General features: G+C 41.7%; 1 protein-coding gene across 1 annotated transcript in view; it reads right to left on the bottom strand.

Annotated features, from left to right (window-relative positions):
- Positions 1-25,516, bottom strand: part of CPZ (carboxypeptidase Z) — a 39,330-nt gene that overhangs the window by 4,581 nt on the left and 9,233 nt on the right. The window contains exons 2-9 of the mRNA XM_026122014.2: positions 21,282-21,305; positions 19,682-20,056; positions 18,653-18,865; positions 16,773-16,969; positions 15,606-15,767; positions 8,085-8,243; positions 3,197-3,332; positions 1,932-2,071 (exon numbers count right to left, since the gene is read on the bottom strand). Of these exons, the coding sequence (XP_025977799.1) occupies positions 1,932-2,071; positions 3,197-3,332; positions 8,085-8,243; positions 15,606-15,767; positions 16,773-16,969; positions 18,653-18,865; positions 19,682-20,056; positions 21,282-21,305 (1,406 nt within the window). The remainder of the gene's footprint in view (positions 1-1,931; positions 2,072-3,196; positions 3,333-8,084; positions 8,244-15,605; positions 15,768-16,772; positions 16,970-18,652; positions 18,866-19,681; positions 20,057-21,281; positions 21,306-25,516) is intronic.

Raw genomic sequence — 25,516 nt, 5'->3', positions numbered from 1 at the left:
TATGATTCACTCGAGCTGTTCTTTTTTCCCTCCTTTTTTCCTCCTCTTATTTCTCTTATTCTCATTTTCCCCTCCCCATTTTCCTTTTTATCTGTCACAGAAGGAGAAGAATGGAAAAAAAAAATAAAGCAACAAAACAATGGAGAAAATATGTGTATTTACTTTTCTGATGAGAAGTGGAAAAGTTTGAAACAAGCATTAAAATATCCAACTTTAGAGTAATTCTTCGTAAGAAGCTTGGAAAAAAATAAATCTAGTCTAATGGCAGCAGTTTTTTATTTAAGGTGAGACTGTGTATCACTGTTCTTGTTAAATACTCATTCCATATTGACTGGAGCTATTAATTGGAGGACTAAGGTAATACACAATATAAGGACTTCAAAACTATGCCTTAAGAACTATTATGATGAATAACTGCAATTTTCTTTTCAGCATGGACTTGAGGATTTATCATATGGATGGTGGGTAAATCTGGTCAGAAGAATCATCTCAGACCCAAATTTAATTTACAGTGTAGACATACTCAAAGTAGAATGACCTCATCCAACAGCAATAATAATCTCGCAATTACAACATGATGGTATAAAAATGACAAAATTGAAATTTCTTTAGCAATGTTTAGTTTGTTTTGCTTTAGTTAATATAATTTTTGTTTTAGCCCCAAGTCTGCACCGTAGAGGTTTGGGAGGGTGTTTTGACACCACTTCCAAAGGCGAGAAGAGTCAGCATTTATGAAAATGAATTCTGCTTCTGTGAGTTAAGCCAAGTAGAGCTGTACACACACCAAATATCCTGGCATATATCAGAATAAGAAAAGTTTGAATTGGTTATGGCAGACTTAATCCTTATCAGGAGTAATTCAGTCATCCTTATCTGCAAAGTTGTTTTGCTTACTGTCCTGCATTTACTCAAAAAGCTTTTCCGGCATAGACTTCTACAGTATCTCACACTACAAAAATCTTTACATCTTGAAGGCTTCAACTGCAATATATATGGATTTAACCCAGCTCCATTTGGATTCACTAAAACTCATTTTCATCAGACAGCTGTAAAATGAAATGAGTTTGGTGGTCTGCACTGTAGACTTTATTGAATGATGATACTTACCACAAGTAGCAAGAGGTTGCTTAGAAAGGCCATAAAAACACTCCTAACAATTTTAAATTACTGCATACTCTATCAAAATAAGGCATGACAGAAAGCTAATATACTAATAGCCGAGAGAAAGATGAGCAACTTGTGTTTCTGTGTTCACTTACTTATTGTCAATGAGGTATTTGTTTTTGCTGAGCTCAAACTTATTATTGTAAGTGACTCTTAAAAGATATATTTTTAGGCTCACAGATGTACAGTTGCTCCTCTAAAATGTCAGGATTTAGGCAGTTGTTAACCACTTTTGTCCAAAAACTGAGCTGAAAACCATGAAAGCAGAATTTCTAATAAGATACTTAGAACTTTTCCATTCCAGCTGAACCGTTACATCTCCTGTTGCTGTACAGTGGGGGTTTGGACCAAGAACATGGGATGTGAAAATCAAGAAGTTCCAAGAAGCTTTCTGGAAAGTAAATCTTGTAGGTTTATTTGTCAAGAGAAAGGTTGATTCATATTTTTCTGAATATGTTGTTTTTTGTGGTACTGAATTTGGGAGAGTGCGTTCATAATATTGCACAAAGTATTTACAGACTATTCCCTTTTGCACTGTTTTCAAGGCCTTTACAGCCCTCAATCTCCATCCTTCCTGCAAGACAGGGAAAATGTTATCTCTGTGTCCTGTTAGACCAGCTGAGGAACCGGGGCCCCTGGTGGAGTGAGATGATTGATTCAGTGCTCTCTGGTGATAACTAAACGGGGAAACAATAAAGAAAGGAATACTGACAAAGAATGAAGAAGAAAAACCGTAAGTGCTAAGGTTTGTAAAAGTAGAGCTGTACCATTTCCATGTAATTTAGAAGGGAGTCTCTGTTTTCATGCCAGATGGTAAACAATTCTTCCTCCAAAGGAAACTTTTCGCATCCTACCTCCACGGTAATTTCAAAACAATTTGTATGAAGGTAGTTAAAATCTGCCATGCCTATAGGTTTAAAAAAAAAGAAGAAGAAGAAGAAGAGACCATGAACAAGCCGTTTAACCCTTAGCTAGAACTTTGCTGTTGCATGTAGCTGAATGCAATCCCTGCAAATGTGGCTAAATATATTGTAAAGAATGTGTACAGCCAATATATAAAAAGTATTCAGGAAATTCAGAATACTACAAGACTTGGTTCACCTATGAATTAATTAATGACCATGACACTCCTTTCAGGTGAAAAAGCATCATTTACCAGACTCAGAAGCAGCAATAGAGAGATAAGCACTGGTTAATCATAGTGACTGGATAATCAGTACTATCAGAGGTGATTTCCAAAGGTCACCAGTAAAGATGATGGCCTTTTTCCATTAGTATGCTCAAAATTATTCCTACACAAAAGACACAGAATATAATTTTCAGAGGAATGTAAGCCTAGGATATTCAAACGTAATTCTCACTCATGCTCTAAAGCTTTCTAAATGCCTAGTTTCAATAGAATTATTTGGGGTCCAGCTGAGTCCTATTTGAAAATAAGACTGAAGTGCTTCTGAAAATTTTATGAACACTGATATTTCATCTATGTCAATATTTTAGCAATCCTGAAGAAAACCAAATAATACTAGTGAGGAAATCAAATTAGCTACCTAAGCACAAATGAATGTGCTATTTGTCTCTGTTGTTTTATTCCTTAGCACTCTTAAGTGAAACTTTATTTAAAGAGATTGAAAAAGCAGCATGAGTGCATAAAGCACAATGTGAGTCTGGAAGATGGATCAAAATTTATGCTGCTGTTAAGGGATAAGAGCATTATATTAAGCATTTATTTCTTCATAAACTACCATTTCGGATTTTAAAACTAGGATGACATTAGATACAATAACAAATTCAACTCCTGCATAACTTGTTAACTTCTCTCAGGTGATATCAGGGTTGAATTTCTCCAACAGTATCTGAATATAAATGTTAACAACATACATTTTACTACTTAAATCCCTCTCAAGTTATTTTTTGCAGGGGTCTGATCTAAAGTGAACTGAAATGAATAAAATTGCTTCTTTCAAACCCTTGTGTCTCATAAAGGTCATATAGAGGTTTTACCTCACTTGATATGATGGTAAAGCGGTTTTACCTCCAGTGAAGCTGTACCACTCAGCACCATTTATTATACCTCCACGTCTCACAAAACTTCCACCACAGCGAATTTCTGATCGGTCTGAGATGACTGGGTGCGCATCTGCATATGCCTTAGCCAGGATTTTAAACATCTGTAACAAAAGAGTTTGTCGTATATTTAATTTTGCAAACTTTAACATTCAGCCATTAATGCTGTACCTAGTAACTATTGCTCTTGCAAGACCAAACTATGAGCCATCCTGCATCCTCAAGGGCTGTGAACAAAGGTGAGCCTCCAGGCAAGGATATTCCTCCCGGGAGTGTTGAATTGTCTTCCCTGAGGTCCTTCTCTGCACTTCAGTATATCTAGCTAGAGATGATATTAAATATGGATGGATTTTGTGATATTTGGGTTCAGGTTTATCATCTGGGGAGAGACTAGAAGGTTTCTTTGGTCTTTAAGTCTTGGGCTTAAAAGTGGATATTAGTTCTCCCCGTTATGTTATAGTTCATGTTATTTTTACCCTATCAAAAATACCCTAGATCAGCCTTAGCCCAACCAGATCTTTGTAAGGGCAGCTGGAGTTTAAAATAGACAGTGTCAATTTGCTTTGTACTTATCACTCACACAGGACAACCTGTCAGTTTGATCTTAATGGCAGTTGCTTCTTCATGGGGCAGAAAGCATTCCTAAAAAGTGAAGGACGAGTATGTGGTGATGGAGGATGTCACCACTGATTTCCTATAGAGCATTAATACTGATGAAGAGCAGATGAGTCATCACCCAGAAAAGAGAAGTGATGGATACATGCACTGAAGACAGAAGAAACAGCAGTGATCTGTAGAGAGCATTTCTTCCAATGAGTTTCTTGCTATTTTTCTCTGATGTTAATTCCAAATTTGTACGGAACTGCCCCCCACACCCTGCCTTTTTTTTTAATCTGGATCTTATCTACATAAATTATAATTTCAGACTTCAACACTAAAATGATGGCAATTGTCAGATGCTACTGGTTTAGCTGAGTGTTTTGCATATTGTTTAAGAAAACACGTGTAAGAAAATGAGGAGTTTAAATCCTACTTTTACAAGAGAACCTAATAATAATGGGTGGACATTAGAAGTGACTCAAGGAGCTTAGGTAAACCTCACAGCGCAGCAAACTGACTTAGAAGTTAAATCCAAACACTTAGCCTCCTAAATCAAATGCTTTACAAAAATGTGTGAATTATCCTCAGTGCAATTTATTAATTTCTCCAAAGCTTAAAGGTGCTTTGAACAATATTACTCCCTGTGTCTGCTGATTACAGTAATAAGAATAATTGTTTGCCATTTATGAAAGGTATTGAAGGGCTTATCAATTTTATTTTCAGGTGCTTGTAAATTTTGATAACTAACTCCGGTTTCAGGCCATCTGGTATTTCCAGGCGCAAACCGAAACTCTTGATAACACCTCTAGCTAATTGCCATTAATGACGTTAGGTATACCTCTCTAACAGTGTCTGAAACATATTAGAAAAAGGCACTCGCCAGTTCAGGTAGAAGGTGGTAATAGTTTTGGTTTGTCCATCCAAGAGGTCATTGCTTGGGGCTGAGCCCTGGAGGGCTCTGGCCTCACTGGGAAGTGCCTGGAACCACCACATCTAGGAGAGGCTGGAGCCTCAGAGGGTCGCTACAGGTAAGGTCTTGGCCCTATGCACAGAGAATAAAGCACTAATCCAGATATTTTGGAGTGGATTTTTGTAAGAATGGCTGTACTGTATTTTTCCCTTGACTTCAGAAAGTGAAGAAAGCTAAACTGTTATCATTGATGCTGCATGGAGACTGAAATGACCTAGCACACAATCTGGACATAACACTTAGGAACGTTTCTAATAAGCACAAAGCTGGGATAATTATGGGATCAAGTGGCTGACCAAGGAAGAGTGGCAAACAAAGTGTTATGTAAAGTTTAAAGGAAGTTTACCAAAATATTTCTGATGAGCAGATGCTAAAAATCCTAACCTCAGATACTTAATACAAAATGTTTTTACACCTCCCTTGACTTTCCATATGTCTAAGCACTGATCAGCCCCACACTGTTAACATCCATCTCTTTTCAACTAAACTTTCAAGGGAACTTAATTAAACATGTTAACAAGAACTTTTGTTACCAATAGTACAGAGACCAGGCCCTCACATCTTTAATTTCTAAAGGCATTTTGGGGCCAGTTCTGGACCACCTGTGGAAGATATTCACTAGTAGTTTAAAAAGAGCCTATGTGACTCAGGAATATGTTTCTCCATTTTTCCAAAGACATCTGAAGATATTTTATTTCTGATGACCAATTCTTTCTTCTCTGGTTTCACACCAAGTGGCATAAGGCTTTTGTTTGGCTGTTAACACAAGCAAAGGAAGATGGGTGGTAGCAGGGAGAGAAAGCAAGAAATCCAAAATCAAATGAACTAGATTAAAAAAAAAAAAAGTAAAGTTTAAAAACAAGTTAAAATTTGCTCAGAGAGCAATGCATCTATCTATCACTTAGCAGCTAAGGTATGAATAGCTGTGGACCTCAAAAAACTTACACATTTTGGCATAATGCAGAGGAACAAAAAGGGAGAAAATAAATAAAAAGCAAAGACTTCTTGTGACTTTGGAAATGTGATGCTTCATTTGGTAAAATGAGGTAAACTCCATTACCTCAGGCAGCACTTTTACCTCATTGACTTTCACAGGTTGGGTATTTTTTTTCACGGGGTGGAGGGAAGGGAATGTTTCTATTCACTGAAGAAAGTGAACTCGCTGCCTTCGGTACCTTTCTGCTCCCAGGCACACAGTCATCGGTGAAACCTCATGAGAATCACAAAGCAACAGGAGCCTGCTAAAAAATCCATCTCCACAGAAGCCAAAAAATGGAAAAGCTCTGGATTAAGTGAGCTGGACTAGACGCAAGAACATGAGGGTAAAGACATGGGCCACTTTTGAGACCGGTTAATCCCAGTAGGTACCAGCCCAGGCTGTGATGCAGGTTAAAAAGGCCTGAAATCTGCTGTATCTTGGACCAGCTGCCAAGAGGATCCCAGTGCCGCCACACATACGCTGTGAGGACCATAAGGAGGTCGCATCCAGGTGCATTTGCAAACAGTGCATTTGTACCAAGGGGAGCCATCACTAGCTTTTTAAACCTGATTTGAATGTATTTTGCAGAATTTGAGTCATTAATTTCTAGCCACTAGCTGCACTGTGGCATTTCATCCTGGGCTGCAGCCAAGGGTGAAAATTTGCCTTGTTTCCCTTGCAGGGGTGGATCCACAGGTCAGCAGGCAGAACAAGGGTTACAGCCAACATAGCAGCAGCTGAAACAAGCAGCAGCATTTCAGGATGCAGGTTCCCCAGCAGTAGCAACTGCAGATGAGATCAGTTAAATGCAGGTCACTTAACCAATACAGGTTTTATAACTTTCTGGGCAAAATTGACAGTGATATTGGTAGCATCATTAAGGTTCCTGTGCTGACTTCTTTGAAAAGCTGGATTTAATTGTGGCGATCCTTTGCCCTCCCCTGCAACTTTTAAACTTCGAAGTTTGTATTCAGTTTCCTCAGTTTTACAGCTCTAGGCTATATGTAGCAGCCACTTGTGTGACGTCCTGACTTGCGCTGTCCCAAACCAAGGGCACGCTTTAGGGCTCACCCAGCTGTGCATGGGATCGGGATGGGGTACTTTGCATGTAGGACCACATCTTCTCCTTCAAAGCAAACATGCTGTCACTGTCTGGAGATGGCAGAGGGACTACGATCCTTCAAGTCCCACAAGTGAACGGACTTGGTAAGACACATGGCCACACTCCTCTGCCATGTAAGTATAAATCACTGTGCCTCTAGCACAGGCTATGGGGTGAAGAAGATACAGGAGAAAATGTAATTCATATATATGAGTGTACATGTTACTGATTTCCCTAGTCCTCACCAAGATCTTCTGTAGCTTTCATTACCATCCGCTAAACATTTGCTCTGCGTGCTCTTTACTGTGCTGACTCTGGCCTCTTTTACTGCTAAATCACTGTTATGCACACATAATCAATAAGTATTGTACAGTTCAGAAGAAATGTATTGATGTAGGAATTATTTAATAGTGATAAATACTGAAATACTTAATAGTTCCTGGTGAGAACTGTCGCTTCATAAGAGAGTCAGCCAAAAGATATGCTCAAAGATAACTGATATATCAAGTTGAAGATCAAATGCTGTCTATGTTCAACTGCTGTTTGGCTACATAAAGAACCGCTTTTTCTTAAAAGGCCAGAAACATTTTAACATACACTAAAAGGCTACAAAGCTAGCTGTTCTCCTAGCGGGCATGTCGACAATGAATACTAGACTGAGAAAATCAAAGGGACGTAGGAAAGATGGCAAAAAATTTCACAGAAGATTTACGGCGAGTCCCAGATGAGGAACTTTCCAGGGACGGAGAGGCAGGAAACCCACCCGCGTTAACTGACCTGGAATAAACGTTACAACGCTGCCACCATATGGCAGCCCCTCTTTTCGTTTCTACAGCTCTGCATTTCAGCACTGTGGATCAGACTTGTTCCACTTCTCCTGGCAATCAGCAGCGAAGATATCAGACCCTTGGCTCTTTAAATGCAAGAGCCCGCATTTTCCCTAACCTGTGCCTTGTGGGATCATGTTTGACATCACAAAACATCAGTAAATCATTACAGATCAAGCTGTTAATGTGCAAAAGATCATATATTTAAAAGTACATTAAACAGATATATAAATCATATATCTCTATATACATACATATACACACACGTATAAAATCTAAATAAATCAAAGTTAAATTTGTTACTTGTTAAAGGAAAAGTTCTCATGGTTCCACGTGTGGAAAACATATGATACGCTCACCATGCAAAAAGAATATTACCTTCTCGTCAGGTGTAGGGGAGAACATTTTCTCTTCCAGAGGATGCTTCGAATAGTCGTAAGGATAGGTCACAACCAGCTCACCCCCATGGAGGCTGGCAGAGAGCACGAAGGGGATCGACCTCAACCACTTCATCACCGCTTTCGTCTCAGGGGCCACCTGAAGCACAGGAGAAAAAAAAAGCTATAAGTGATCACGCAATTTGGAAATGAGTCAATCCATGGCAGGATAAAGCCCAGTGGAGAAGGGAGTGTGTCAGAAAGGAGAATGACAAAGATCCTCAGCTGCTCAATCCCAAAGCTTAATGGCCGAAGGAGCAGTGGTTTGCTCCAGGGAACAAATGAGGCACACTGCTTCTGGATAGCTATAAGCTAGAGGCAATCACCATGGAAAAACTGAGAAAAGAAAGAGAAACTTTGACAAAGGAGTAACATTTTATTGCAAAGGCATTTTCAGCAGTTCAATGTGATGACAACATTTTTTAAATTTGAAAAATGGTGGCATTATACCATTACTTGCAAGCAAATTACTTCCTTCTCTAATTTCATTTCTGAATCGGTGGGATTGACCTTGCATGGATAAGCGGAATATGGAGATCAATTTCTAATGCTTAGCACTTGCTGAAAATGCACTGTCTCGTTCACTATCATTTAGCAAATAATGAGGAGTAACATATAGAAAACTCAGAAACGGCTGCATTTTACTTGCAGTGAACGGCCACAAATAAGGCACAGAATTTGTCACGGTGACAGTCCACGCTGAGTAACAGCTGCTAAGGGAGTGGGGACCAGACTCCCAAAGATACTTGGGTACCCAGCCCCCTGAAACACAGGCTCCACTCTTCCTGAGGAATAATTTCACAGTCCTGCTCCGGTATTAGTTAATTTTTAGAGGCAACAGTGTCATCTGGTGGCCAGTCCTTGCAAGCCCAGGCACCCAACCAGGTGCCCTTACGGGAGACCATGCTCTGCTCACTTGCAATTTATGAAATTACCAGTGGACAAGCGAGTGAATGCACAGTGCTGCCAGTCCGGGACTGCTTTGCACAGATGCGGATATGCAGTTTTAAAAAAAATGAGCAGGGTCTATTATGATGGACTTGGTCCACAGCTGCTAACACAACATATCGCCCGTTGCTTTAATTCCCACCAGCCATTAGAAAATTTTCTAGTCAGGATCCTGGAGCAGCTAATAACCAGTAAGAGCAAACTGAGTGCCAAAGTTTAAACAGTTTAAATAGCAATGTGGAGAAAAAAAGAAAGCAAAAAACCCTAAAGACCTATAGATTAGAGTTGTGCCAATAGTAATTCCCGTTTTCTTTGGATCAGTCTTCAATCTGTTCCACAAATACATCACAGCTTTGGGAATGCTGTGAGGAGCACAAAGTTAGATGCGGAGCAGAAACACCCCTGTGGGGCAATGTTGCACCACTGATATATTGTAAGTCCCCAGAACAGAGGAAGAGAGCAAAGGATCTCAGGGAAAGGGCATATCTAGATAGAATTTTACATACATTAGTGTAATTACATCCAGGCTAAGAAGTCACCCCTCCCTACATCTATTCATCTGACAGATCAACACAGCTCCACATTTGTCTGCAAATATCTGGAGTGGGATAGAGCATTTTCACCCTCAGCAGGTGATTGTCGCGTCCCTGCCATGAGTTGCCCCCACGGCAGCAGAGCTGGCAGCAAGGCCAGTGGGATCACTCGTCTTCTGCTTCAGGGCAGAGCTCACTAGTCTGGCTGAAGACAGCTTCATCACTCCCCAGTGCAAATATGTGGAATGATTTAAGGAGTTATTCGCCTGCTCATTTCTGACCTTGGCAGCAGGTTACCACAGTTCAGATGCCATAATTATTAACTGTTTTACTCTGTCCTCACAGCTTTCAGGCTTTCTTAGATCTCTGGTTGTTGAGTTGAACTTGGGTCTCCAGCCACTGCAGTTGTGCTATTTGAAAAGGCTGTGCCTTGCATTTGGGTAGAAACAGGAATCTGAGAGACCTGCAACTGCTGTAAGGTGAATCATTAAGAAATTAGTAGTTTGCGGTGATAGTGGCAAACTCTTTGAAATTTGCATGCCTGCCAGAAGTTGGTCTCCTAAAAACTGAGCTGATATAGTCTGTCCCGGATTTCATGTAGCACATCGCACAGTGAGTCTCAGGTTTCAGAAAGTGTCACATATTGCTGTGACACATGCACATATTCAATGGACATGTCTGAATTTTGCAGACAAAGAACAGTCTAATCAGGGGTACAGGACATGTACGTGGGAGTCGGTCCTTAAAAGCTGACTAGTATCCAGAAATCCTGGCAAATATAGAATATCGTAGAAATACCAGGTGGGAGAAGAGAGCATGTCCCAGAAAATGAGGGCACATGATAAATGCACCTAAATAAAAATGTTAGTTTTTCAGTCAGATTTCCACTACCTGAGGAAAAGTGGGGAGGAAAGAGTAAGGAGTGGGGATGTGGAAGACCTCAAAAATGAAAAAAGTCTGGAAAATAAAAGACAAACCACGTGTTCTGATGAAAAGAAACCTGGCAGCACATTGCCAGTGCTACAAGCTATGAAGGTGTCTCAGCACTGCATTCCTGTTGCTCCAGGCAGCCTGAGGAGCAGAAGGATGGTACCAAAGCAGCTCAGGGATCCTCACTCCTTCCTCCTCCTCCTTGCCTTACAGAGACTCCTATTCCTTCTCCCTGCTGTTTCCCTCTCCTCCAGCACCAACATAACCATTTCCCTTGCACTGCAGCTAGACTCAGGACCTCCATCCCTGCCAGTCTGAAGAGCAAAATGACAAGAGGAACGCTTCTCCTCTTCCTCACTCTGCTCACTAAAGTTCGACTACATCAAGCCAGAGTGGCTAACTGGTCTCCACAGGGGTCCCCAAGAGCCTCTGTTCCCATCCGTCACTGTAAGGAGGGTTCGGGCTGACCAGACTAACTCGGCGCTGAAGCTGAGGAGGAGGAGGAGCATGCACGCTCTGTGCCACCACCTCCGCTGCAAGGGGAGAGTGGGTGGGAGAGCGGGTGGGAGAGCGACAATATTTGGCTGCTGGGTGGTGATGAGCAGGGGGAAGCTACAACGTTTCCACCTTTGCCAGCCAGGTCTGGTGAAGGACATATCAACTGTTTGATTCAAAGCTTTGTAGATCTAAACCACACACTGTGACTAGTCACAGAAGTCAACAGAGACAGCTCCGTGTCCAAAAATTGTATCTCCCGCTAACTAAACAGAAAAAAAATTATTTGGTTGAAGTGATAACAGGTGTTATCTCCTCTGGATTTTTTTTACAGTCCTCACAAGTCTTGATACTCCATCCAGTGTCTGGCAGGATATGTACATGTGGGAAGCATGTAATAGCCTGAAAACCTCAGGCAACACCATGGGGAAGGGGTCTCCTGCTCCCTGGCAGGTTTGGGTTGTGCCCACCAGTACTCCTGTAGGTAACGTGCAGCCGAGGTTCAGGGGACGCCACAGGCCAGCGACCCTTTTCAGGAGACAGAACAGATGAGGCTATGTTGGGGACAGAATCTGCTCTCCTTTGAAACAGGGGTCTCATATTTTGATGAAAAGATTTCTATTTAAGTAGCTTCTGCAAGGCATTAGGCAAAGGCAATAGGCAGTTTTACTCAGAGAGCTCCTAGAATCAGCCTCTCCCCCGATTAGCCCACTTCCTCGCTAGATACCTGCATAACCCACAAGACACTGCTGTGTCACAGAGCCAACATCTTATTGAAGTGAATGTTGCGGAAAAATCAGTAATTTTAATGTCACTATTTTTATCTTAATAGCATTTCAGTGACATCATGTACAGTGATTAAGGCTTTGAAATGTGCACATCCCTTTTTATTCTGGTTCAGCTCCATCAGAAGATATCAGATGCTATTTGTGTCACTCTGGCCTTTGACTATTCATAGACTTTTCCTTTAATATGGGTTTGTTTTTTTGTTATTTTGGTTTTTTTTCCCTCACTAGAGCTCTTGCTTTTTAGTCAGAGGACATCAATCTTAAATTATCCATCTCACAGGAGCAATTCAGGACACAATTAGAAAGTAGTTAAATTATTTGGCCATAAATACAATGTATGGCCATTACCATTTTTAAACCTGAGTCTCATTTCTGTTTATTATACTGTATTTAGGCACCATCTCCATGGTTTTCAAAGATGTTTTTTCCCCTTTTAGAAAGAACTGGACTCATTTTCCTAAAGACTATGCCAGCCTCCAGTGTCAGCCCCCAAACCCTGTTTGAATCAAGCCAATTTAACTGACTTCATTTTAGCCCTCAGATCACCTACTGCAATAATTCATAATAGCAGAGAATGAAATACATTGTACAGCAAGAGTTAGAGGGAGGCAAGGAGCTCTCCCGAGTTCATGAGACTGGCCAGGAGCTCACTTTCTATTTTCTAGTCTTTGTACAATGCCTTGTAATACTCACATAATCATTTTCATAAGGCAGGTTATAAATACTATTAAGAAAGTGGTAGGTGACAGGCTGGTGTTGAGGTTCCCCATGACCTTTGGTGCTGTGAGGAATGATTTGTCACCATGTTTCCATTTCCTCTACAAAGGCAAGGAATGGACATATCTGATGCCATGGCACTTTGCCCCCACCGAGACAGAGTTCAGGCTGATTGAATGTCCTTACTGATGCTCAGGCCTTCAACCCTGCACCTCACAATGCACAAAGACCATCTGTGAGGGCTAAAACCATGGCTTTAAAAGCAAGCATCTGCCTACTACTGACCATCACAAAGACTGCTAAAAGGACTGGAACAGAAGCAGAACCCAGAGGAGGAAGCCATTTAGGGTTAGAGCCAGTAAATCAGATGAGTTATGGGGACTCTGGGCTGCACAGCAGGCAAAGGCAGTGTGGGACAAGCTGCACAGCTGGCACCGGGCACTGGGATACTGGGGGTTCAAAGCCACCTTCATCCTTACTCACTGGTGCTCAGTCCTTCAGTCCTGCACCTCAGGACGCAGAAAGAGCATGCACAAGGCTGAAGTGCACATCCATCCCCACCTTCATCACCCCAAGGGCTGATGCACACCTGGGACATCCAGTCCAAGGGGGCAAGGAAAACCTGCCTGAATACACCCAGGAAAAAACAAAAGGCATTTTCCAGGTGTGTCAGGCCCTCACTGGAGCCTGTCTGCACACAACTCAGGAGACGGTACAGCCCATGATGGAGTTCACAGAAGACTGGCACCCTCAACACTGATGCTGCAAAGGACTGCAAGGAAAGGACTCTCTCTGATAAGTAAGACATTACGGGCACCGTTTGAGTCATCAGCCATCTCCTCATGGACTAGCTGGTGACTGCACTTCACAGCTGAGCTAAACAATGGTGGCAAGAACTGAAGTCAGTGTCAGCAACAAGTTCGTGTCTCTGTGGCAGGGAACAAGTCCTTGCAAGCATCTCCCCCAGGTAATCACACACATCACTGTGATGTGGCTCAGAAAGCCTGGCATATGAGAGACCTGCAATTACACAGCATGTCCAACCTAAGCAACAACAGATAGCACTTGCTCTCAAACCAGGAGCCCAGCAAGAAACCGTTACCAAAGAAACAGAATCAGCGAGAAGCTCTGAAATACCATAGTGACTCCCAGTAAGCTATGTGTATAAAATGACTGTTGTTTTATGATGTATTTTTGATTTAGCACATTCTTCTGAGTAAACATTACTGCATGTTACAAAAGCAGGCAGGTTCCTGATTAACTAAATAATCCCGTGATTGCCCTGAGGGAACAGGATGGCAGATACTGAACTCAAGTGAGCCATGTTCAGACAATTACTGTGAAACACAGGCATTCGCAGCCAAAATCTGTATTCAGAGGAAGGGGATGAAGGTCTCCCAAAAAAAGAACAGGGATGGCTCTAAGCCTCAGTCCTACATGGGAGAGCAAACCCTCCGGGACACCAGATAAGACTCGTGTCTGAAACGGCCCAGGTCCCCACCAAAGTTTCACGCCAGGCTGGAGTCGGCCCATGCCATCGACAGGGCTGGGCCTCACCCTGCGCCCAGGATTCTTCATATTCTCTCATAAACATTTTATTTGTTGAAGAAAAGTTTCAGTTTGATATCTACACATAGTTCTTAGATGTACAGCCATGAAAACCACTGTATATAAGTGGGATGAAGTGAACACGTAACCTCCCAAGACTTTTCTGCTAACATCCCTTTTTTGGGCTGTTTTCATGTGGCCTCTGGCTCTGCTTCCCATGCTCTCAGCACTGCTTTCCTCTCTGTGGCTCTTCACTCCTTGCATTTACCAGCTTACTAGCAGCACTTATTATTCAGTCAAAAGTTGGAAAATTTTAAGTCTGTGATCTTATACTCATGCAGAAAACTAGTGGCATGAGCTGGGATCTGTACAATAAAAAGCATAAAATAAAATAAATTTCTTAAGCTGAGACACGTTGAAAATCAGCAGTCTGATATAATGTGTGTTACTAAGCTTTTCTCAGCTCTTCTTATCTGTGACACTGCTCTGAGACAGTGTGGTGCTTTTATCCAGATTTTATTGCTGTGAAAGAGGGTACTAAGGCATTGGGGCAGCATCAGAGATGCCTTTGGGATTTAGACCTGGCCTTACATGAGGTCACCTGGGGAAGAGTCCAAAACTCTGGTGTGGGCTCCCCAATCTTCTGCTAATACAACAGCTGCTGAAACTCTCCTGTTCCCTACACACTTGAGGCCTTTTGCTAGCAAACAAAATTGAAATGGAAAAAAACCTCTGACTTAAAAACCATGATTTCATGAGAGAAGTAAAGGAAAGAGGCATTCTCAATATCAGAGCTACTGATTTGGCTTCTGGTGTTTCTTCTTTTTAGGGGAACTAAGTTCCCACGTGAGTTGCCAGCATCAGGGGAAGCCAGTTGGCCAGGGATGCCAGGAGGCCTGAGCTGAGCGTCCCTGGACATCACGTAACGCAAAGGTCATTGGGGATGAGTGCAAGCCCCTGCAATGCCCCTTCCGTCCTGCTCCCCATGGTGGGAGGCAGCAGCAGCTCTCCTGTCACCCTTCCAGCACTGCAGGAGCCTGAACAGCTGTTTCCATTGCTCCAGCTATTTATGAGCACTTATAACCATCCTTTTTGTGGAAAGCTGATGGCACATAACTTCACATGAAGCCTTTGCATGGTTTCCAGCGCAGAAACCACTATTGCATCAAATCTGTACAGAGCTTAGAGTAACGAGATCCGATTTCAACATGCTACCACCGCGTAAATCGCTAGTGATAAATCATTACACACTGGTGACCCTTCCAAACAGTCACTATTTTTTATCTAAAATAGCAGACTCCAAATTTTCCACGAATTTTCCCAATGACCTGTGACCCCTGTCTCTTTGGCCAGGATTTTTTCATGCCAGTTCTGAGTCTGTCCAGTGTAGTCCTACTTATAAAGCCTGATTACCAGAGAACAACTTCAGACCAAGCAATCTTAGGTTCTTAATTTCTGAGCTGCTCTGTAGCGTATGTGATTTATGAAATGTGTAACTCATACCTTACCCCACCAGTAGGACTGTGGAATGGGGATGTGATCGAGACGTGCCCCACGAATCCCAGCCCTTCGGTAAACCTCAGATGTCAAATCTGGGAAGTTTCTGTTCAGGTCCAAGTTCTGAGCTGTCTGTCGTCCAATGACCCATCCGTTGTAACCAGCTCCCTAATTTACAACACAGAAGCCAACCTCAGTATATTCTCCCTTCTGAAAATATCTCTTTTTGGAAAAAAAGAGGTATTCAAAATTTAATTTTATAATCACCAAGGGGAAGTTTTGCAAAACTAGTAAGTTTTGAAAGGCATCAGAGATTTGATAAGAATGTCTACACAGCTAAAAAAAAAAATCATAGTTATTGATCATTTTTTACCCCCATGTCACTAAAGCACTTAGTAGCATACAGGAACCATTTCAGTCACCAGTGGTGAGACTCATGAGAGGAACTCAGCAGTTTCTTACCCAGCAGGGAGCAACATGCAGAGTGTGTTAGAGGGGGAAAAAAAAAATACAACTGACACTCAAAGAAAAGTTCAGGCAGAATGCAATAATCCCAAACTCATTCTAATAGATATTGCTCACCACATGAGCAAGCTCAGAAAAAGAAAGGCTCTGTTTCCATGCTAATGGTGCAAACAATAACAGCAAGGTGAAAAGAAGAATGTGAGATAACACATAATAGAAATGTTGCTTTCATGTGTCCTCTTCAAACACAAGCTGGGATCTGAAAACTGTCATCCATTATGAAAGCTTGATAGTAGAGAAAATATTAGTATTTTATTATACCTGGTCTTCTTCAGGAGGAAGTATATCTATTCCACAGTATTAAACCACTTTTCCTTATAAAGTAATTGAACAGTCATTAAAAGTGAGTCAGTGGGCATTTTGTTCTAGAACTGATAGCGCAGACCACAAAATGTGTGAAAAAGTGACACAGTCATTCTCGTGTCACAGCATGCAAGGAGCAATAACGGCTAATGTGGCTTCGATTTCCTATTTGCTCTGTTCACATCATGACTGCAAAACAACCTGCCATCAGATCAGACCGGGATTTTAGCTGCCATTATTAGCACTCCCTCCCACACACGGGACATCCCCTCTCACTTTGTCCTTTTCCATGGGGAATTTTAGCAATAGGAAGCATTGAACATTTCTTTATAAAAAGTCTTTTACCTCTTCAGCAGCCAGTTCATACCCATCTGGGTTGAGTGATGGTAAGAGATGAATCCTGGTGTTATTGATCAAGCTCTGGACGCGAGGATTCCCCAGAAGATATTCTGAACACAGATACTGTGCAAGGTATATTAGCAGCTCTTTCCCAACAACTTCATTTCCGTGCATATTGCCGATGTACTTAAATTCTGGCTTGACTGTGAAATATGAAGTAATGACATGCTTTAATTTGATTACACCTGGATGGCTTCCAAAAGCAGAGTAATCCAGCTAGCTTACTGATGAGTCAGAAAGTTTTATTTACACTAATTTAATACATACGTTACTGTAAATAGCATGCCAGTTCCAGATGAATTTCCCTCCATTTCAAGTCAGTTCAGCAACAATTTAAACAGCTTTCTGAGTGTATGAAATAAAGTAAGTCCATTCTTTCAGGACCCCAAACCACATGAAGTAATCATTGCAGTTAGCTTCAGCTGAACTCATTAACTGTGAACAGAGAATACTGCAAACAGAAATGTCAAGGCATGCCTGGGAAGGAACAAAATACACCGCTGGCACCTGCCACTTACCTAGGGTTTCAACGCCTTGTCATAGATTCTAGAAACGACTGGCAGATGAGTAATCTCTGCATTTGGAGCAGAAATTAGGTCATGCATGAAAAGGAGTTTTCAGGCCAAATAGCCTTGGAAGATGATTGCCAGAAGCGTATGATCTCACGATTCCCTGCAATTATTCTCTCAACTTCCGCTGTTCCTTAGAGACCAATGAAAAGTAAAAAATAGATGGCTTTGGAGACACCTTTTTCTGTATACTCCTTCATCTCCATCTCTGATCCTGGCCAGCCTGGAGCGCTAGACACTGGAGAAGGGCTGGCACAGAGCTATTATGCCAGCTTGCTCAGACGGGCAAAAGCTCTGACTCTAGAGCTATTTCCACCTCTCCTTCTGCTGTCCAGAGCAGCATGAAGCTCTGAAAGATTTAGAATGAGATGCTAGGTAATGTGTTAAAATATTATCTTTTATCATGCCATATCTGAGTTTTAACTTAAAAGGTATTACTGATTCATAGTGCTTTACTGTCAAATGGAGTATCACCTAATAAAGACACCTGCAACTTTTATTCTTTAAACAAGAAAGGAAGAATTAAAGGCCAGAAAATATGAATGCAAATCCCTGCTCTGATAAAGACTTCTTCTGGGATCCTGGTCAATTTTAAAAGCACCTCAAAATAGCCCTACACCGTGCCGGGCAGAGTGGCCAAGAGTAAATAAAGCCAGCACCAGTCTTCCCAGCAGCATAGCATAGCAGCAAGGGGAGCAACAAGCTTGACCTCAGATAATAAGCTCAAAAATGTCAGATTTAGTTCTGTTCTGTTACACCGCTGAGACTGCTTTGATTCTGGAGCTGGTTTGATGAGAAGTAACCTGGGGCTCTCGGTATATAGCAACGGCCCAAAGAAATCTGCCTGGATTTAGGCATGTACTGTATTTGAGCTGGGAGCTGGTAACTGGAAAATAACACCTAATATTCCTCAAGAAAATTATCTGCATTTTGAAGGATCTAGTACATTTAAAAATCTGGTCCTTGCTGTCTCAGTGATGAATCTGCAAAATCAGACAATAACGCTATTCCTCTTTACAGAAAAGTTGCAAGGACTCCTATCCTAAAGATACTTGGGTGGTGTGATAACATAAAATCCTGATATTTATCCGACAGGTATTGTATTGACCTGAAGCTCTGTTCCAGAAGACTGTTTTCTGTGCTGCATTGCCATTTTTTATGTCAGTGTCCTTCTGTATCTGAGGCCTTCTCACAAGTTCTAAATAATTTAGGAAGTGTAATTTAGCAGTCTACCTGATCAACACTGATAAAACTCACGCAGTTCATGGCGTCCAGGCTTGGTTGAAAACTCAATCACAAAAAGATCCTTCCCTTCAAAACTACGACCAATGCTGTAAGTTGTTGCAATATGGGAGCATCTAGAAGCAGTCTTCTTCAAAATGCTCACCATTTGGGAATATGAATGGTGTTTGAACTGAATAAAGGTTGCTGGCAAGTCTGAAGGCAAATCTTCCTCAACTTCTGGTTCTCCTACAAAGAAAAATTATGACACTGTTTAAAAATCACGGTGCTCAGAAACAGGATTGTACAAATGCATGTACTTTTCCACAAAATACGCTTTTCCAGTAATATTCCAATAGGAATTACAGAAATTACGGCTGCAAACGAAACCTTAAATCTATGTAATACATTCTACACTGTTCATTGTGACATATTTTGCTTGCAAAAAACAGACTAATGTATATGTACAATAACAAATATTTTGTGCAATCTCTAGCTGTAATTTAGCCCTTGATACATTAAAATAAAATGCCTAGCACATTTCAGTCACAAATGTACAGATTTTTGCCTTTGAATCCAGTGGAACAAATTTATTTTTGAGATGATTCAGCTGTCTTCAGTTATCTGGATCTTCTTCCTCTAAACAAAAATCTGCAATAATCACAAATGAGATTATTTTAATGAGCTATTAAGCTTGTTAAGCTGTCATGAATTTATGAGCACCTTAAAATTTCAGTTTTTAAATAAAATATTTTAAATATTTTAGACAGCTATCATAGAGGGCAGAGTATATCTAGCTGCATGCAGGTATCAACAGTTTGAATATCTGGATCTGAACTGGCCATCTTGGTACCCTGTGTGCACATTTCAGGGAGAGAAACAGGTACATCGTGAGTACAGTTTAATTAAGTATCTCAAATAGGTGAGACAAAATGAATAGCACCTCACGGCTGTCCATAAAGACAACAAGCTCAGAGGTTTTGTGTCATAGACATGCCAAGTTCAGTGAGACAAGACCTTCCCACCTAGTCAAGTAAGAGATGTCAGCAGAGCTTCCGTTCTTACCTCGCAGCTTTGCCAGCGGGTCAAAACATCCTTCTTCTTCCCCAGCAAAAAAGCGATCACAGTCTAAGAAGTAGGGCCAAGCCATGTCTATTGCATCAAAAGCAGGGAGGCAATTTTTTTTCAGGTGTTCACAGATGTGCCTGCAGGGCTTTATGACTTTGTCCTTTTCACACTGCGGGGCCAGCACCGAGCAACCCAGGAGTCTCAGATCTGGATTACATTCTCCCTGAAGCAAGTTGTGAAGGACGCTTATGAGAATATACTCAGAGCTATATTCTATCACCTGTCGAGACTTCTGATCCAGTAAATTAGGATACATTGTCTGAGTATAGGCAACATCAGTACAAGAACTTAAGGAGATGTCCACACATTTTGCTAGGAAAAAAATGAGAAGAAAAACGTGAAAAATAACTTGCTTCATCAACACTCTGAATGCAAGAATCAGTTCAATGACAACCTAACAAACAACATATTCAATAAATTTCTTTTTCCTTCTGTCAACAGATAGACAGTTTGCTATATTCCCAAATGAATCTGATGTCCCAAACCATTTATAAAAAGAGGCTAGAAAATATTCTTAGTCTGGAGATTGATTCAGAATTCAAATGATATCTGACAATTTTATGGAGCACCAGGGATTTTCAAATTGATTAGCACAGCTCCAGAAATAAGATTATTTTGCTAATTCAGTACCTGAACACCAATGAAAGGGCAGATCCCTGGCCAGAAAACACAGGCAGACCTGGCCCACATGGAAGTTCATTTAACATGTAGCTTGGAGAGCAGAAAAATGAATTAATCCTGGTGTCTAATGGATTACTATCTCATGCTCAATTAAATCTTATGATTTAAATCAAGACTACAGTACGAGCTCATTAAACACCAGAGAATCCACAAGAGAGAAAAATCCCTTGTTGAGGTGTGAATTTGCTTGTGTCTAATATGGTAAAAATGCAGATACCTGAATAAAGTGTATTTGTCCTATCTCTTTCTCCCCTTTCCTTGCATTTTAGTATGGGTTCTCTAATAAGATGTGTGATCACACTGATGCCTTTTCCTTAGTGGGAAAGGTATCATTAGGATATCTGTCTCCTTTGCTTGCCTTCAAAAAAATTGTAAGAATTTAATATCTCTGAAACTTTAGCCTGTCTGTCAAGTTTGAAAATGCCAAAAGAGTTCAAAAGGTAAATGGGACTTGACTGTTAAACAAGCAGGTCCATGTGCTTACACGTGTATTCTCATAAATATAGTTTACCTTAAGAAATCAGGTTAAGAATCATTAGGAACAAAAGATGTTTGTAATACCTTCAACCTGCTCAAAGGTGAAAAGAAAGTAATAGAGATATGTCTCTTTTTGCAAAATTACTGGATATTACAGTAGTGGGCCCATGTTTGTGCCTCATTCTCTTGCTGATGTCTTCAGCTGGTTATAAATGATACTAATGTCACAACAGCAAAATCCTGCCTTGTGGTAGGGAGAACATCTCTCTAGTGACTAGACCAGCTACAGCAACAACATTAGAAAACTCAGCAGGAAACAATGAAGAAATACTTAAGGTTTCAAGATTCCCCAAGGAGAGAGAGCAAAGTCACATCATACCTTTTTGTACAGTTTGGCACTGACCTGCAAATAAAAGTAAAACAAAAGCATTATGGGACAGCAGTACCCATGATACCTCATGCTAGGTGTTGCCCAATCCTGCAGTGCAGAGGAGGCAAGGCTGCCACAGCTCTGTGTCCCCAGCTCCAGCCGGCAGCACAGCTAAGCACGTGTTCCCAATAGGCACACGCACACACCACACGTGCACACAACCAGCCACGCGGGTAGAAAACAGCACTCACACAAACACGAACAGCACCAAAAGCGTCATCCTGTTCCCATCTCTGGCTAATCAGGATGAAAACGCTTTGGTGGAAATCATACACAGATATATATACATGTGTACAATGTGGATGCCTCCAGTCACTGGGCTCAGACACTCCATCTACCCAGGAGCTGCCCCAGTTGCCTCACACCCTGACACACACACACGCTGGTCTCTCTAGCAGTTGGTCCAGACCTACAGCCTCACCACTAAGTGACCCCATGGTCTCTCCAGTAGCTGCCTTGGACCTCCTGGTCCCTCCAGTACCAAAACTCAGACCACTCTGGTCACTCCAGTAGCTGGCCCAGACTCAGGGCTGCTGTAATCCCAGGCTCCCAACTTCTTATTCTACTCACTGGCTAATCTAGCTGGATGTTCACTAGTGACTGCACACCTGACATACACACTAGCATGCTATGCTTGCATGCCGCTGTCCCCAGTTGCTGGCACACCTGACACATGGGCAGCTGTGACCCATGGTCCCACTCCAGTTGCTGGCACTCAGGCCTCCACACACACACACACATGCACCCAGACTCGCCCAGGAAAATAGTTCGAAAAAAGAATTTAATGAGAAGATAGGGCATACTGTGCTGATCAGGCACAGGGCATGGCCAGACTGACCAGCCACCTGTTTACATTCAGGTGGCCCCTTTTATCACCTTATCCCTCTGCTTTTCCATGCTTACTCCTCCCCAAACTGCCTTGATCCTTTCCTTTCCCCACCTGTGGTCCTTTCCCTAAACATCCCATTACAAGTCTTGTAGAATCCCCAGATGCTCTTCTCACCATCCCATAATGAGTCCCGTACACCAGTAGGCAGAAACCCCCTCCAGCCTCTAATGTGGTCTGGGGAGCCTCTGCACTGACTTACCTTAACGGGTGTCACCGCTGGCCCATGGGGCTGATCACCCTCCTGTGACAGCCCTGGGAGGAGCCGGGGCAGGGCGCTCCCTTTCCTCTCATTTGGTTATTGGAGCTCCCCTGCCTGCCACCGCTCCTCTGTGCTCCTTTGTGTTCATGGAAATCACATAACCTAACACCTCAGTTCTTGTCATATGTTACATGTTTGGACTTTGCATTAAATGCAAATAGGTATTAGCTATTAGATTTGAATAAGAAGGGGAAAATAACTGAAATATTATATCGATACCTAGAGCAAAAGAAAAGTTTCCAATGTGCTGTTTATGAAATCTGAATCCTGTTACATCCCACTGATGTCACTGAAATTGCACAGGAGTGAGTTTGGCTGCTCCTCATAATCATTTCTGTTGTGTATAAACACTCTGGTGACAGAGGCCTGAATCCAGTAGAGACTTTAGGCACAGGGATGCTGAGATAAGGGCCTTCGGTCTCGGTGACAGAGGCCTACTCTCTCTGACTTGAAATATCTTGAATTGTTCTTCCAAAATGACTCGGCTTCCACAGGCAAGTTGGAAGCTGGGTTCCTCCCCGCTGTCCTGAGCAGCTTCAAAACAGGTATTGAGGTAATGGTGATGGAGATATGTCTGAAGTCCTTTGGCTGAAGGAGAATCTAAAAACTATAGTAAATGAAAACTCTAATCCTTGATTTATTGTATTACAAAAGAACTAAAGATCCTTTTCCAATCATGTTATTTCTCTGTTTTTTTTTAAAAAAAGAAGAGGATCTGGCCCACCTTAAAAAGGGAGGACTTTACTTTCTCATGCATCTACATTGAAGCTGTTTGAGGAATTGGTTCCCTCTTTGAGAAAGACAGAGCGCTGCCCAGCACTGCCAGCCTGATAACATCTCTAGGCATGCTTGAAAGCTGTAAGTTAGGTGCCTAGGAAAATTCACTAGTGAGTATATAGGTCTTCAGGAACATAGTTTAACCTAAAAGTACACCTGAGTCCTCCGGTATCTACCAACATGCTTTATGGATCTTGGCCTAACAAATCTATCAGTCCCATGTAATTCTGTGCATATCTTTCTCCTAAAGCAATTAGGCCTTTGGGGGATATGAGGGGACATATTTCTTCCCCATCCTATTTCATCCGCACTCTAGTAACTGCATTTCATAATTCTTTTAATAACATCTTAAAACTAATTTTTTCCTCCTCAACCACTCTCGTGGGAACGCTTTTCCAAAAGCTGACTCCTCTAATGGCTAGAAATTGCCTTTTAATTCCCTGCCTAGAAGTATTCATGGCCACTTTAAATCTGTGTGTTGTTGTACAAACACTGTCCTTTAGCTTAAATAGCTCTCTCAACTCTCTGGTGCATGTCCTTTTCTCATGTTATAGAGAGCAATCAGATCCCCTTTGCATTTTATTTACTAGGCCAAATAGAGGAAGCTCTTTCAATTTTGAAGGAACTTGATCTGATGACCCAGGAGAGGCCTCTTTTGCTCCTGTAGCCCATGATTCTATATTGCCTTTCTCTAATTCTGGCGACTAAAGAAAAATACTGATGCTAAAATAAGTATTGGCGCTCTTCTCACCAATGACTCATTGAAGCTAAGCAGTTACGTACAAGCTTTTTAAACACCAAAGGGTCCGTTTTTCTTGTGATGTATTGAAGATCTAGCTATACTGCGACTCCTAACGACTCTTACTGGAGGCACAGGCAGCTAGCTTCTTGCTCAGTGAATTGAGCATTTGTTCTCAGAAAACCATATTTATGTTTTCCTTTTTTTGCACTATAGAAATTTTAAACTTCTAGTCCCAACGTATTTGTTTAAATGTAATCATCTGCATGTCTGTTGCTAATGAGTTGATCACTCCTTAGCCAAAATAAAATCATGACAACGGGAGCAAATTTAACCTTGGAACCTTATCTTGGAGAGAGATGTTTAACTGGAAATGAGTCTGGTTCCATATTCTGAATTGTCATTGATCCACATTACCTCATAAAATATACGAGGGATCAGAACTGTCAGAAACATCCCATCCCCAACACCAGCAAGTTCTGGTAACCAGCAAGCTGGAAAAAATTATATCCATACAGATTTCTTTTCTGGCTTGGTACATCGTGCTAATAGTAATAAACAGTACGTAGTACATGAATAGTGCCTTCCGTCATAGGATTTCAATGTGTTTCCCTTAGGCACAATCCCCTCAGTGAGTTATTGAGGTCAAGGCATTTCTAAAAAGGCCTCAGCTCAGCTGGATAATCTATCTACTTTTAAAGGTGGAGATAATCAGAGAATAACATTTTGTACAGTGTTAGCGTGGAAACAGAAAGGAGTGATCACTTCTTAGTAAGAGTTCCTCCAATTATTCCTGCTCATAAAGTTGGACGTCACTCTCTCCCTGAATCCGGCTATGTCTACACCATCACAGCTACAACTGCACGGTGCCTTGGCCACAGGTTTGGAGCCAACCAAATGTTTCATGCAGAGGGGAAAAATTGGTGTGGATGGGACTGGCTTGAGCTGAGCCGAATCCCAACGAGCAGGATGACATTATCTCTGGCTGTAATCAGGGTTGTTAGCAATAAGTCCCCTTCATTACCTTGAAGGGTGGCTAAGAAATGTTTGATGCTTGTTTTGTCTTCAACAGAAAATGACAGTATTGTAGCTACTCTAATTTTAGGCTAAAGGGTCATGGGCTTTGAGTGAAGCTCTCTGTGGGTTCTTTTGGGGAGTATGAATGGTCTTTCTGTGACTGCTCACATTTCATCAAAGGTAAGAGTCACCTTTGCCTCTTGCTGGCTCTGTCACTCAGCTACAAATGTCCTTTTTGTTCATCTTCTTGACATATACCGATCAAATAATGAAAGTGAGGCATACAGTTTTCCAGACTCCTATTATTGTGCAGGAGTGCTATACCCATCAGTCAGTTTGATACGTGGCATAAACCTATTCCCAATGGTGTCTCAGTATCCTGCTTATTCAGCTGGAGGAAAACATATTCCGGCAACAGCTGGAACAAGCAGAGAAAACCAAAGGGAAAATATAGCAGGCTGGAACTGGGCATGGTGCTGCTGCTTCCTTCTGCTCTGGCCCTC

The sequence above is a fragment of the Dromaius novaehollandiae genome, chromosome 4 (genome assembly GCF_036370855.1).
Source record: "Dromaius novaehollandiae isolate bDroNov1 chromosome 4, bDroNov1.hap1, whole genome shotgun sequence".
NCBI classification, from domain to species: domain Eukaryota; kingdom Metazoa; phylum Chordata; class Aves; order Casuariiformes; family Dromaiidae; genus Dromaius; species Dromaius novaehollandiae.
Note: the sequence above shows the minus strand (reverse complement) of the source record. Positions and strands in the feature narration are given on the sequence as shown.